This window comes from Prinia subflava, chromosome 12 (assembly GCF_021018805.1).
Source record: "Prinia subflava isolate CZ2003 ecotype Zambia chromosome 12, Cam_Psub_1.2, whole genome shotgun sequence".
NCBI classification, from domain to species: Eukaryota; Metazoa; Chordata; class Aves; order Passeriformes; family Cisticolidae; genus Prinia; species Prinia subflava.
In genome coordinates, this window is record NC_086258.1 from 2,636,807 (window position 1) to 2,650,112 (window position 13,306).

At 54.7% G+C, this 13,306-nt stretch overlaps 1 protein-coding gene across 4 annotated transcripts in view; it reads right to left on the minus strand.

Annotated features, from left to right (window-relative positions):
* Nucleotides 1–6,429, minus strand: part of WHRN (whirlin) — a 51,387-nt gene extending 44,958 nt beyond the window's left edge. For all 4 annotated transcript variants that reach the window (XM_063409384.1, XM_063409383.1, XM_063409382.1 and 1 more), the window contains exon 1: nucleotides 5,670–6,429. In XM_063409384.1, the coding sequence (XP_063265454.1) occupies nucleotides 5,670–6,269 (600 nt within the window). In that variant the 5' untranslated portion in view covers nucleotides 6,270–6,429. The remainder of the gene's footprint in view (nucleotides 1–5,669) is intronic.
* Nucleotides 6,430–13,306: the final 6,877 nt, after the last annotated feature.

A 13,306-nucleotide genomic window follows, 5' to 3' on the forward strand; every position in this document is an offset into this window, starting at 1 on the left:
TGATTTGCTGGTGAAATGAAGGGAAACAGATGACTAAGGAACTTACCCACTGAGGGAAACCAGAGGCAGAGCAGCCAACACAAGCGACTCCTACCCAGGTGGAGCAGCCAAACCCACGGCCCGGGCTGGGTGTGCAGCTTCACTCCAGCCCAGGTGGCACCAGGAATTCACCTGGGGCTCGGAGGAGCTCACAGCGACAGGAGAGCAGCACCGCGGGCAGCTCCGTGCTCAAACCTGCTCCACATCTGCTCTGGAGGCAGGAGCGGCCCTTCCACATCCATCCCCTGTCACTGCCATCAGCTCCTCCTCCCCAAGGAGCTTTAAAAGTCATTTTAAATGCAGATGCCGCCAAGCTCAGGAGTGACCCTTTCCCCTCCTCCTTTTTCTCAGAGGGAGATCCCGGTGCCTTTACACTTTCCACCCTCTCCCTGCAAGTCCAGCTGACCGGAGGAGCTGAAATGGAAACTTTGCAGGACAGGAGGGCACAGCAGGAGCCCCTGGCAGCACACAGCACCTGCCTTTTAAGCTGTGAGTGCTTTTTTTGAGTGCAGTTTGGGGGTTTTTAGTTTCTGAGCAGATCCAGAGATGAAGGAAGCGATTATCACTCTGACTATTGGGATGGGTGCCAGTCACATCCTCCTTTTCCACGCTCCAGCTCCCCGAGCTCCCTTGGGAAGGGAGGAGGTTTGCAGCTTCTTTCTTTAGCGCCTTCTAAAGACACAGAGCCGGCGATCAGCACGCAGCAGTGAAAGGAGCAGGGCTGGCATCCTCACAGAGTCAGGGATCCGTGGATTGCCTTCAGTCACCCCAGCCCGGCTCTGGCTGATCATCCACAGCTCCAGCCCTGGGGAGGGTCAAAACCCAACCAAACCGAGCTGCACTTATTGCTCTGAGCCATGGTGATTAAATAAGCAGGGTCGGGTCACGGTAATCAATTAATTTGGCATCACAAGAAACAATGACATGGAATTTGCTTTATTGTAAGCTGGCTGGAAATAAAGCAAATTTTCAAGCAAAAATGGCTCGAAATATGTTTTTGAGGCTCAGGGCTGCACATCTCTGCTGTCATTTCTCAGAGGTCTTTCAGCAATCCCACACCTGGGGTCCTTTCTTATGAAATATTACAGTCTCTGAAGAGATCACCTTGTTTGCCAGCATGAAAACCCACAGTAATAGGACATAAAAGGAATTTTAATCTCCTTTTGATTAGTTTTATGTGCCCACCTGACACTTCCATCAGAGCAGGAGATGGAAAGGCTGGAGGGAGTGAAAAGCTCTGCTGGAACAGAGAGATGGTGGTGGGTGGATCCCCCTCTGTGCCAGGCTGGGGCGTGATGTGATCCCCCCAGTGCAATCCCCTTCCCCCACAGGGCAGGGAGGGGATGAGATCCCCCTGGCTCTGATCCCCGTCCCCTCCCAGGCAGGGCTGGCACAGGACACACAGCACAGGCTGGCAGTGCCCCATGCTGCCCCCTCTGCCTTGGCAGCCACAGCTCTGCCTCATCCCAGCTTTCCCCAGCCCCCTCCAGCCTCTCCACAGATGAAAAACCCAACACAGGGCACTTGAACCACCCCAGTTCCTTCAGAATAAACTCAATTCCAGCCCACTGACTTTGGTTTACATCAACACCAAAGAATCAAGCTCCCCAAGCCCAGCACATCCACATTAGTGGAGTTCTGGTGATTTTGGCCAGGCTGATCCAGATTTGCCCAGCTGTCAGCAGGGCCAATGGTGGAACCAGTGCAGCTCTTTGAGGCTGGTGTAGCTCATTAAGCCAAATCCCAAATCAGGAATTATTCCACATTTTGCTTTCTCTTGTCCCCTCCCTCCTTAAATGTCCTTTTATTCAAAGGACATAAAAAAACTACAGCAAAGCAAGAGAAATAAGGGGTGGAGGAGAAAGCAGTGTGAATTTAATGCCAATGGAGCATTGGGGAAACACCTCCCTGGGTAACATTTTGATGGTCTAAAGCCACAAACACTTTGATTTTAAGTCCAATGGATAAAATATGACAGCTTCTCAATACAAACTTTCAGCACAACTGATAAAATAGAGCAGTATATGCTAAAATACAGCAGCATATACACCATAAATAATAAATATATGTATATAGTATATAGTCATAATATAATGCTCTAAATAGCAAGGCTGATAAAAGCCAAGCGAGCTCTAAAAATATGACAGACAACACAAACTTCTCCACTTACCCCATAATTCAAATGCCGCTTGATCTTTAGCTAAAGTGCACTCTTGAATGCTGCAATGATGGAGCCGTAATTGTAATGGAGTCATTTAATTTGGATTTGGATGAAACAGCCGAGCGTGGAGCAGACAAGGCATAAAACTCCTGTGCTCATGTAAAGGTTAAGGAGCTGGTCCTTAAGGGAATTGATTTGGAGTGCTAAGGAAATCTTGTAGTTGAAGTCAGAATGCCACATTTTATCTAATTTACACTGAAACATCTGCAAACATCACTGCCCTGGTGCCAGGCCAGCAGTGAGTCTTGAGCTGGGACATCACACAGGTCACTTAGCCCGGTGTCCTGGCAGTTCTCATCTGCTGCCACGGTTCCCTTTGGGTGCATCACTGAGTGATGCCTGGAAATTCCAGGAGTAAACAGAAATTGCTGCTGCCCACAGCCAGCACCTCTCTCCTCCCTGAGGGAAGGGACAAGAGCAGCCGGGCTGCTCCTGCACGGCTGGACACGCACAGAAAGGCAACGGAGCTACCACGGCTCGTGAGAGGAAGGCAGGCTGCCGTGGGAGTGCTCATCCAGGGCTGCACAAACAGAGCCAGACACGCATTCACTCCCTGCTCTGCCTGAGCAGCTGCCCCCCTGCCAGAGCCGGGCACCTCGAGCACCCCGAGCGGAGCTGTGCCTTGGGAAGTTTGTCACGCTCAGCCCGGGGAGCGCCGAGTGCCCGGGAGCCCTCCCGAGCCCTGTCCCCAGAACGAGCTGTGACATCTTCTGTCAGCAGCGCCCGCCGTGCCTGTGATGGAGAGCAGGGCTGCCTGGCCAGACAGCTCCTTGCTGCAGGACAGCGCGAGCGAGGCGCAGCGGGAGCATCGCTGCACACGCAGGGACCGGAGCTGAGCCTGGATCACAATTCTGGCCCGGGGAGCTCGGCACAGCCCCTCCTCTGGAGCAGCAGGCAGTGAGTGTCTGAGAGATCACATACACAGCCAGGGGCTCGTGTTTACAAAGCCTCTCCTCAGCTTTCTCTCTCTCTGTTTGATCCTGAATACAGCGTGTGAGCGAATGTCAGCAACAAACCCAGCTCTGGTTCATCACAATATTCCGAGTCGGAAGGCATCACAAGGATCATCGAGTCCATCTCTTAAGTGAACAGCCAATAAAGGGATCAAATCCCCAATCCTGGGCTTATGAGCACCCAGCTCTGACCAACTGAGCTGGTGTTTCCCTCCCCACTGACCCAGTGCAGGGCAGAGCAAGAGAGCAGGGAGGAGAGCAGGAATGGCCGGGTTTGCTCTGCCTCGGGACACGGCCGGGCTTTGCTCTGCCTCGGGACACGGCCGGGCTTTGCTCTGCCTCGGGACACGGCCGGGCTTTGCTCTGCCTCGGGACACGGCCGGGCTTTGCTCTGCCTCGGGACACGGCCGGGCTTTGCTCTGCCTCGGGACACGGCCGGGCTTTGCTCTGCCTCGGGACACCAGCCCACAGCCTTTGCAGAGCTGTCACTGCTCCCAGCCCGAGCCCCAGACCCCAGGTTTCAAGGGGAAGCACAAAACCACCATCACCACCTCTTGTCCCTGCAGCTCTGACACTCTGAACGACACCCAAAATATTGGGCTGAGGCATTTGTACCTTAAACCTTCAAATGCCGCCCTTGAGCATTGCTGAACTAATCTCTTCATCTCCCCCCTCCCAAATGCAGCATCTCAGGGCAAATTAACACTTGGTTATTTTAGCCTCTCCCAAGGATTTATTAGAGCTGTACTGTAAATCACTCTGCCACTCTTCCCAAGCAAAATGTTTCCACCACCACGATGGGTCATAAAATCCCTTCCCAGATGTGAAAAGAACCCAGGAGCTCAAGAAGGTGCCAGCACAGGACAAGTGATGAATTTGTTGTTGAAAGAAGTTCAGCTCACAAGGAGACAATTTCTAAGCTGCTTTTTCCTATCAGGATCATATTAACAAAATATAGTTCTTGGCAAGCCACATCCTCCAGGAATTATTCTGTGCAGGAAGCACTTAGTTTCACTCAAAATTAATAACGTCTAAAAGGCATCAATTACATTACATTAGAGAACAAACAGAAAGTGATGTGAATTACCCAGCAGAGTGGGATGAATTGGAGATGAAGTCATGGAGCAGAGCATTCCTGTCACCTGGTTCCTCTCCATTCCAATGCCACAACCAAAATATGTGGGGACTGCAATCTCCGAGGCACGAAATTGCAGACTAACAACTGAAAGCTTCCCCTGCTGTTGTCCTATCATTAGGAACAAGAGAAAAAGAATTCCTACAGACCTTTCCTCTGCTCTCAGGATTACCAGGGACTCATTTCCAGCCTGGAAGTCGTGCCCTTGCCCAGAGCACTGATTTAAAGCTGGAGCAGGGAAGGCACGGGTCGGCAGGGAATAAGTGTTCAAAGCTGTGCAAGATTAATGTGCTGTCAAAGGAACGCTCCACATGGAACAGGCTCCCAACAGAAGCACTTTAGCTTATTATGGAAAAATTAAAGTACAAACAGCTGGAAAACAGCCTTGTCACGCCAGATCCCAGCTCTCCATACGCTGCCTACAAATTGCTGCTGTAAAAGTCGATTCTCCAGCTCGATAGGTTTGTGCCTCGGGAACGCTCCGAGCAGAGCCCACCAGTCACAAGATCAGCTCTGGGAATGGTCTGGGACACTCAGACCTGGATTCGCCTCAGAACCCCGCGTTTCAAGTGAAAACCCCACAGTTTATGGAGTTCTCCTCCCCCATTAAAGCTTTTATCGACAGCCCCCGTGCTGTTATGGGCTACAACAGGTCTCCGGGGCATGTGGAGCCGTGCTGGGAGTCCTTCAGTTGTGTAACCGTTCTGCTTCTCCCCCTGGAACATTCAAAGGGGAATCGGGGATCTGCTCCTGCCTCGGGCACGATGCAGCCCTTGGAGGGGTCTGTTCTCCTTCTTCGTGCCTCAGTTTCCCCATCTTTGAGAGGAGAAACCCACTAGAGCGGCTGGAGCGCATCCCTTGAAACCCGGCTCACGCACATCTCCAGCTTCACGAGCTCCCCAGGCTGCAGGCGAGCCACCAGCAGCACCGCCGCGCTTCAGAGGCGCGACAGCAGCGCAGGACGAGCCCGCCGTGCCCAGAGCCGCCCCGGCAGCTCGGTCCGGGCACCGCTGCTGCCGCCGCAAACTTTCCGGCCGGGCTGCGCGCACGGCGGGACCCGCGCGGTGCAAACGCGGAGCGGCTCCGCTCGCCGGGGGCGGCGGGTCCCGGAGAGCGGCACCGGCGGCTCCGGTCCCACCGGCCCGCGGAGCCGCGGAGGGACGCGGCTGGACGGGGACAAGACCCAGGGAGAGGGAAGGGAGGAGCGGGGGGACACGGACAGGCACCGGAGAGGCAGAGCGGGACGGGGCGCGCAGCGGAGCTCGGGACAAGGCTCGCATGGAGGAAACACGAACCGGAGCCCGGTGCGGAGCCGCCTTACCTTGACCGCCTCGGCGTGGGTCACCCTGTCCAGGGACTTGCCGTTGACCCCCAGGATCTGATCGCCGACGCGCAGCCCCTCCCGCTCGGCCAGAGATCCCGGTTCCACCAGCGACACGTAGATGCCCACGCCGTGCTCGGCGCCGCCGCGGATGCTGAAGCCCAGACCCTCGTGGGCTTTGCTCCGGCGCAGCGTCACCTGCCGCAGCTCGCCCGGGACCACCGGCGGCGGGGCGGGGGGCGGCGGGGGGCGGCCGGGCGGCGGCAGGTAGGGCCCCTCGGCCGTGTACTGGTCGAAGAGGAGCTGGTCGGAGCGCGGCAGGACGAGGCGCAGCAGCGGCAGCAGCTGCCGGCGGCGGGGCCCGTCGAGGAGAGCGCGCAGGGAGCGCACCAGGTCGCAGACGTTGCGGCGGCCGTGGTAGGCATTGAGGCAGAGGATGAAGCGCTCCCGCTCCGCCTCGCTCAGCAGCGCCGTGAGCGCCTGGTGCAGCCGCCGCACGTTCGCCGAGAGCGGCCGCGGCGCCGGCCCCGCCGCCGAGCCCAGCGAGCCCGACGAGGAGGAGGAGGAGTGCACGGACACGCCGTCCAGCTCCGCGCTCATCGCCGCGGCACCACGGGCGCACCGCGGGACGGAGCGGCCGGACCGCGCCGGGCGGGAGCGCAGCCGGGGCGGGCGGGAGCGCAGCCCCCGGGCAGCACCGCTGCCGGCCGGCCCCGCTGCTCCACCTGGCCGTGCGCTCGCCGCCGGCTCCCCAGGAAGTGACGCGGCCGCCGTTGCCGGGAGACGGGTTATACAGAGCGGCCCCGGCGGCGGGACCGGACCCCCCCGCCCCGCCCCAGCGCCCGCCCCCGCGGGACCCGCAATTAGCGCGCCCGCTCATCAGCGCTCATCAGCGCGCCCAGCCCTGCCCGCAGTCCCGCGCAGCCCGCGCGGGTGGGAGCTGCGCTGGACGGAAAGTGCCGGCACCCTTCCCGACCCTCCCGGGATGGATCGCGCCCATCCCAGAGCTTCCCCAGCTCGCCTCCATCCCGGCACGGCAGCGCGCTGGGGATGGAGGACACGCGGCAGAGGACGCTCGGCAGGGATCGGTTTCCACCTGAGAACAGGCTGCCCTGGCACACGGCGCCGTTACCTGACCCGCGGGGCTGTTTTTCCATTGCCCGGCGTGCCAGGTGTGGGGTTGCTGTTCCCTCGCAGGGCACGGTCACTGCTCAGTTACGGTGCTGGGGATGCGCCGGTTCGGCTCAGCACAGGCGTTGTTGTAATCACACCTAAAGGAAATTCAGACACGTTTGTTGCTGACAGGGTGTTGAAGGAATCGATGATTGAGGGAGCAGTTTTTAAAAAGGAGAAATTTAGATTGGATCTTAGAAAGAAATTGTTCCTAAAAATGGAGTGAGGGTGGGCAGGCCCTGGCACAGGCTGCCCGGAGAAGCTGTGGCTGCCCCTGGATCCCTGGAAGTGCCCAAGGCCAGGCTGGACAGGGCTTGGAGCAGCCTGGGACAGTGGGAGGTGTCCCTGCCATGGCAGGGGGTACAATGGAATGATCTTTAAGGTCCCTTCCAACCCAACCCACTCTGTGATGTCGGGTTTGGAGTCTACCCCAAACTCACAGCGATTAACTCCTCGTTTACAAACACAACCAACGCAGGGAAGCCCTTCCCGTGAGGGATCCTGGCGGTCCAGATGCGATGATCAAGAAGCCGGCAGGGCCTCAGGCACACGGTATTGCAAACCTGGACAGGTGGGACTCAGGGAAGCACATTCCCACCTGGGATGCTCCAGCCACCTCTTCTCTGCCCCCACACCCATAACCCGTGACCTCAGACCCAAAGGAGAAGCACTGGGATCAGGAATCAGTGCAGAAATCCAGGGACTGCTTTTCTGCTTGCTGGATGAATTATTTCTTACTACGTGAGGTTTGAGCTTCTTTTATGTCTCTGAAGCACCTGAGCAAAGACCATTTTCCATCTCAGTCATTTGAAATCTCTCTGTCTTTGCTGAAGTACGTTCCATCTGCTCCAGTAGGGGAGGATTAAACCTAATTCATCAGATGCATCTTGATAGCAGTAGAATTCATTTTGTTCATGGATATGATGGAAGAGCTTAAACAGCTGCATTACAAGTAGCTTTATGTATTAAAGCTTTGTTGCAGCTCTCAATGCCTTGTTTAAAACAAAACTAAACAAAGCAGATTGCTAATTGAAATTCGCGTTCAAACTGTGGCTGATAAATAAGCAGATGGAGCAGTCAACATTACTGGAAAGGAAAGGGGCAATATAGGACAGAGAAGTGAGTAAAAACAAAAATACGCCTACATCAGCCAAACAAAGTGAGAGAAGGGCAAACAAGGCACTGCAAGTCTCTGAATTGCACTCAGACACGAGGGTAGTGCTCAGTCCTGCTCAGACTCCTCTATTTAAAGCACTGCTGTTCCCACCAGCGCCGTGTCTGAGCTCCTCCAGCCTTTTTTAATCCCACACGAAGACTCCAAACGTGTGAAGATGACAGATGCAGTGAGAGCTGCCCCTGCTCTGCGCCAGCTCCAGCCTGGAGCAGCACCCATCGCTTCCCCCCTCAGCAGAGCACGGCAGTGCCCAGGGCAGAGCACCAGGGCTCTATGATGGTCAGAGCTGCCCAGGGGTGGCACTCGGTCCCTGATCTTTTGTCACTGCTCCAGAATATCACAAAACCAGTTTCCCTGTCCCAGAACAACCCCAGTCCAGTGCCACCTGGCAGGAACTCACAGAGCAGCTGCTTTTGGGAACAATTCTGTTTTCTTGCTGTCACTACAGCCCTGCCAGAAGACACTGCTCATCCTTGGGATGCCCCATCCACTTACTGCTGTCACAGGACAGCTCTGGGCCTCCCTTTGGAAGTGATCCCTGTTTTAGTTTCTCCCCAGAGAAGCTTCACATTTAGATTGTTCACACTTTGGCAAGTTGGATCTTTATCATACACTTCAAACAGGGGCTCCCACTGCTTTTCCTTTGGAGAAGAAAAGGATTGAGGTCTTCTCATGGAGCCTCAGCTTTAAAGTGAATCCGATGGATTTCTGGGTTTGTCCTTTCCACTGCTGAAAACACTAAAGCCAGGCAGTTGAGAGGGAGCAGCACATGGTCTTGGGCCAGAGGGGAAGGAGGGGTTCATGCAGCTCTTGGGCTCAGGAGTGTTCCCACACCTGAGCAAAACCTCTCCAAACCTCCTCAGCCCAGACAATGCTGCTGAATAGATGCCCCCCATCAGTGTGCAATACCTCTGCAGGGCTGCAGGGCTCTGAGGGCAGAGTCTCACTACATCAAAGTGGTCCTTCAGGATTCCTGAGAAAGAAATTGTTCCCTCTGAAGGTGGGGAGGCCCTGGCACAGGTTGCCCAGAGAAGCTGTGGCTGCCCCATCCTTGCAAGTGTTTAAGGTCAGCTTGGACAGAGCAACCTGGGACAGTGGAAGGTGTCCCTGCTCGTGGCAGGGTGGTAGGACAGGGTGATCTTTATGGACCTAACCCAAACCATTGGTGGTGAAGCCCCATCCCTGGAGGTGTCCATGGAAGGGCTGGAGGTGGCACTCAGTGCTCTGGGCTGGTGACAAGGTGGGGATTGCTCACAGGTTGGACTTGATGATCTTGGAGGCCTTTTCCAACCTCAGTGATTCTGTGATGAGCTCGAAAGGGAGCTCTGCCGGGGGGAGTTGGCAGCAAATGCTCTGGGCAGAGGATCAATGCCAGGTACAAACAGCATCACCTACAAACATCCTCTGGAGGCAAGATTTATGAACACTGAGAGTCCACAATAATTCCTGGGACAGCTCCTGCCTGAACTGAACCTTTGCTAACTTGGGGGGACCCAACAGCGCTGGCAATGGGACCTCAGCACCCACTCACACTGGAGAGCTCCAGAGGAGCTGGGCACTGCTCATTCCCCAACAGCTTTCAGCTCCACCACCTGCCTTGCCCAGCAGAGACCCTCAAGGCCAGCAGGAGCCCAAAAGGTGTTATTCTTGTGAGTTTTTAAATCATCCTTGCAGCACAAAATAATCCGATGCGTTTGCTAAGTGCCACCTGAATAAATTGCCTAACCTTTCCACTTTAATCCGCTGTAATCACTTTCCAGAGGCACTCTTTAGAAAAGTGAGCTCCGTGTTTCCAGAGCAGCTGTGCTCCTAATTAAAAGGCACTGTAGCAAGAAGCCAGCAAAACCTAATTCTGCTTGGAAATTCCTTGCTGCGGTTGGATGACTGAGGTGAACTGTGAGGAGGGCCAGGGAGGAAGCAGCAGCTGCCTGTGCTGCTTAAGAGAGTATTAGGAGAGGGCTGGCCCTCGGGGCTGCCTCTTGGCTAAATCCCTGTTTAGCAGATTGGCTCCCAATCCTCTGTCCCTGGCCAGGCTGGTTTGCACAGCTTGGACATGTGCAGGAATCAGCTGAGTGCTGCAGCTGAGTGCTCACAGAAGGAGCCAGCGCAGAGGGAGAAGCATCCAGAGGCTTTTCCAGCAGAATTCCTGGGTGCCTTGGCTTCCAGCATCGTTCCTCCTGCAGCAAAGCTGAATCCAGCACAGTTCAGGCACAAGTTCCCCACGGTGCAGGGAGCAGGCTCACGCTCCGTCTCTTCAGCTCCAGATATAACAGGCAGAAGTTGGATTTGAAGGAAAGCCGTAGGAGCAGTGAGAAATCATCATTTCAAGGGAGATTTTTTAAGCTCTGCATTATGAGCATAAACCACTCGCACCAGGAATGTTTCCAATGAGTGAAGGGTGCTGTGCTTCCTCAGACCAAGTCCAGTTTGACACATCCTGGCTGGGGCAGGTCCTGAAGAGCAGGGTCCAAGCAGGCAGAGGGGGCAGGAAACTCTGACACTCCTTAAACCTTTCTGTATCTGCACATCCACAAATCTCCTATAGCTCAGTGCCACACTCAGACTGTACCTAAGCAAAGCCAGCCCCAAACACCTTCGTTTGAGTGGGAATTTAGTGGTTTCCATTTTGCATGAGAACATCAAAGATGAGAGTTTAGCACCAAACCCTAATGTTTCCATGGCGTCGACACCACAGGGTTAGAGTTTATCAGTCATTTATATAGTGTGGATTAAAACCTCAATCAAATCAAATCAGACAGCAATAGTTTCACCTGTATTCCCAGCCATATTTTGATTTCAAGCCATTGAAATGCTGTGACACTTACTAAAACCCTAAATCAAAGCAATTCCCATTCAAACAAACCTCCAATTGCTCCATTTTCTGAAGAAAAAGCCTTTCCAAGGAGCAGAAGTTCCCCCTGATTTGCCTGCAGTGATCTCTCCACGGTGCCAACACCACTGAGTGTAACCCTGCATCGCAGAGCCAGATGATTTAAGAGCTGCAATCCTCCTCCCCTCTCCAGCAATTTCTTGCACTTATGCACTCTCCAGTCCTGCTTGAAATGCCTGAAAGAAAAAGCCACTTGCGTCATCAGCTTTTTTTTTTTTTTTTTTTTTTCTTTTAATGCCCAGCACAAATCATGGCTAAGTCACGAAGTGGGCCTGGGTGTCACTGCCAGGCAGAGCTGCCACTGGCACAGGATCAGGGCAGTGCCTGCTCTCTGATTTGGGCACCCTGGCTGTTCCACTTGGTGTTTAAGGACACAGAGCCTGTTCTGAGGACTGACTGTCCTTGGATGGGACAGGTGAAGTTTAGTGACCCTGGTTAGTGGGAGGTGTCCCTGCCCATGGCAGGGGGTTGGAGCTGGATGAGGTCCCTTCCCTTTAAGGTCCCTTCCAAGCCAAATCATTCTGTGATTCCATGATTCTAAGGCCATTTTATGGGGAGCTGTAGCATAGGGAACACCTGCAGAAGGAGGCAGCCTCGGGCTGTGAATAACTTACTGCACAGGGCTGGGTTTGTTCACTCTGCAGACATTGTCAAGCAAGCCAAATATTCCCAGCAGAGGAGCTGGAAGGCAGAGAATGGCTGGGAAGAGGCAGGATGGAAGGAGAGCACAGAGTCTTTGTCCTCAGTGGTGCCTTTCTGCATGATTTGGGGTTGGCCTTGTGCACAGGGGATGCCCCTGAATTCTCTTCCTGGTGGGTCCATCACTGCCCCAGCCCAGTCTCCACCCTTCAGGCAGGGACTTCACCCTGCTGGAGGTCTTGGCTATTCTTGGAGTGAAGCACCTCACACACAGGCTGGGATGCTTTACTGACAGAACCATGGAATGGTTTGGCCTTAAAGATCTTCTTGGTTCGACCCCCTGCCATGGCAGGGACACCTCCCACCATCCCAGGCTGTTCCAAACCCTGTCCAACCTGGCCTTGGGCACTGCCAGGGATCCAGGGGCAGCCACAGCTGCTCTGGGCACCCTGTGCCAGGGCCTGCCCACCCTGCCAGGGAACAATTCCTGCCCAATCTCCCATCCATCCCTGCCCTCTGGCAGTGGAAGCCATTCCCTGTGTCCTGTCCCTCCATCCCTTGTCCCCAGTCCCTCTCCAGCTCTCCTGGAGCCCCTTTAGGCCCTGGCAGGGGCTCTGAGCTCTCCCTGGAGCCTTCTCCTCTCCAGGTGACCACCCCCAGCTCTCTCCATCTCCAGAGCAGAGGGGCTCCAGCCCTCAGAGCACCTTCACTGTCCTCTCTGGACTCACTTCAGCAGCTCCACATCATTCTTATGTCGGGGGCTGGCTGGGGAGCACCAAATGAATTTGGGAGAAGTCCAGTCCCTTTCTGAAGAGCTTTGTTAATATATCCAACAATTTCACGTCAGACCTGAGCACTGCAGAGCTCATTTGCACATGTTCAGCCTCCCAGCAGGTGGGAAAATCAGGGGCTTCACTCACACTGTGAATTGACAAACTCACACAGAGCTAATCTAATTGGAAGGTATTTATCTCATTTGAAAACATTTATCCAATTCAAATACATTTATCAGTCTGCTGGTTGTGAAAGCCTGTCAGTCTGGCAGGATTTATGGGCCGGCTTCCCAAGCATTTCTGCAGTGGTGGAAGTGACTGCAGTGGTACAAACTATCGCTGCAGGTTTGCATCAGGAGCACAACTCAGCCCTGCCAGCAGAACTCAGCTGCAAGGCCTGGTGGCACAGATTTGGGGGGACAAACTCCATGGCAGAAAGGGGGTGCTCCTTACAGCTCCTCACTGAGACCATTCCTTTCCTTGTGTATCTATCTAGAGACTGTCTGTGTCCCAGGGGAAAGCGCAACACCAAAACTTCCCCAGGGAGCAGCTCCCTCCTGCTGTGGCAGCCCTGGAGTGTTGCCAGAGCACCGGGAAATTCATCCTCCACCCTCCACCCCAGCTTTGCATTGCTGGGAGTTTTGTTCCCCGTTCAACCATTGCCACAGGAATACAGGACTGAGACTTTCGTGAGCCTGGAACCTCCCCATGAGCATCTCTCCTGGTGGGGATGATTTACACTGAGTTTCCTCCACTCACTCCGAGGGTAATGGGGCTGCAGGGTCACACTCTTCATCCAAAGCATCACTTCCATCTCCTGCAGCCTGCAAACCCATCCCTGCCAGGCTGGAGAGGAATGCAGAGCCCTGGGCTCCCTTATTACAACACTGCAGGAAGACAATCAAAAGAAAAGGTTAATGAGGTACTAATCATTATAGATTTGTAGTATATAATGCAATAAATACCCGCTGCCATCGATTAAATGTAG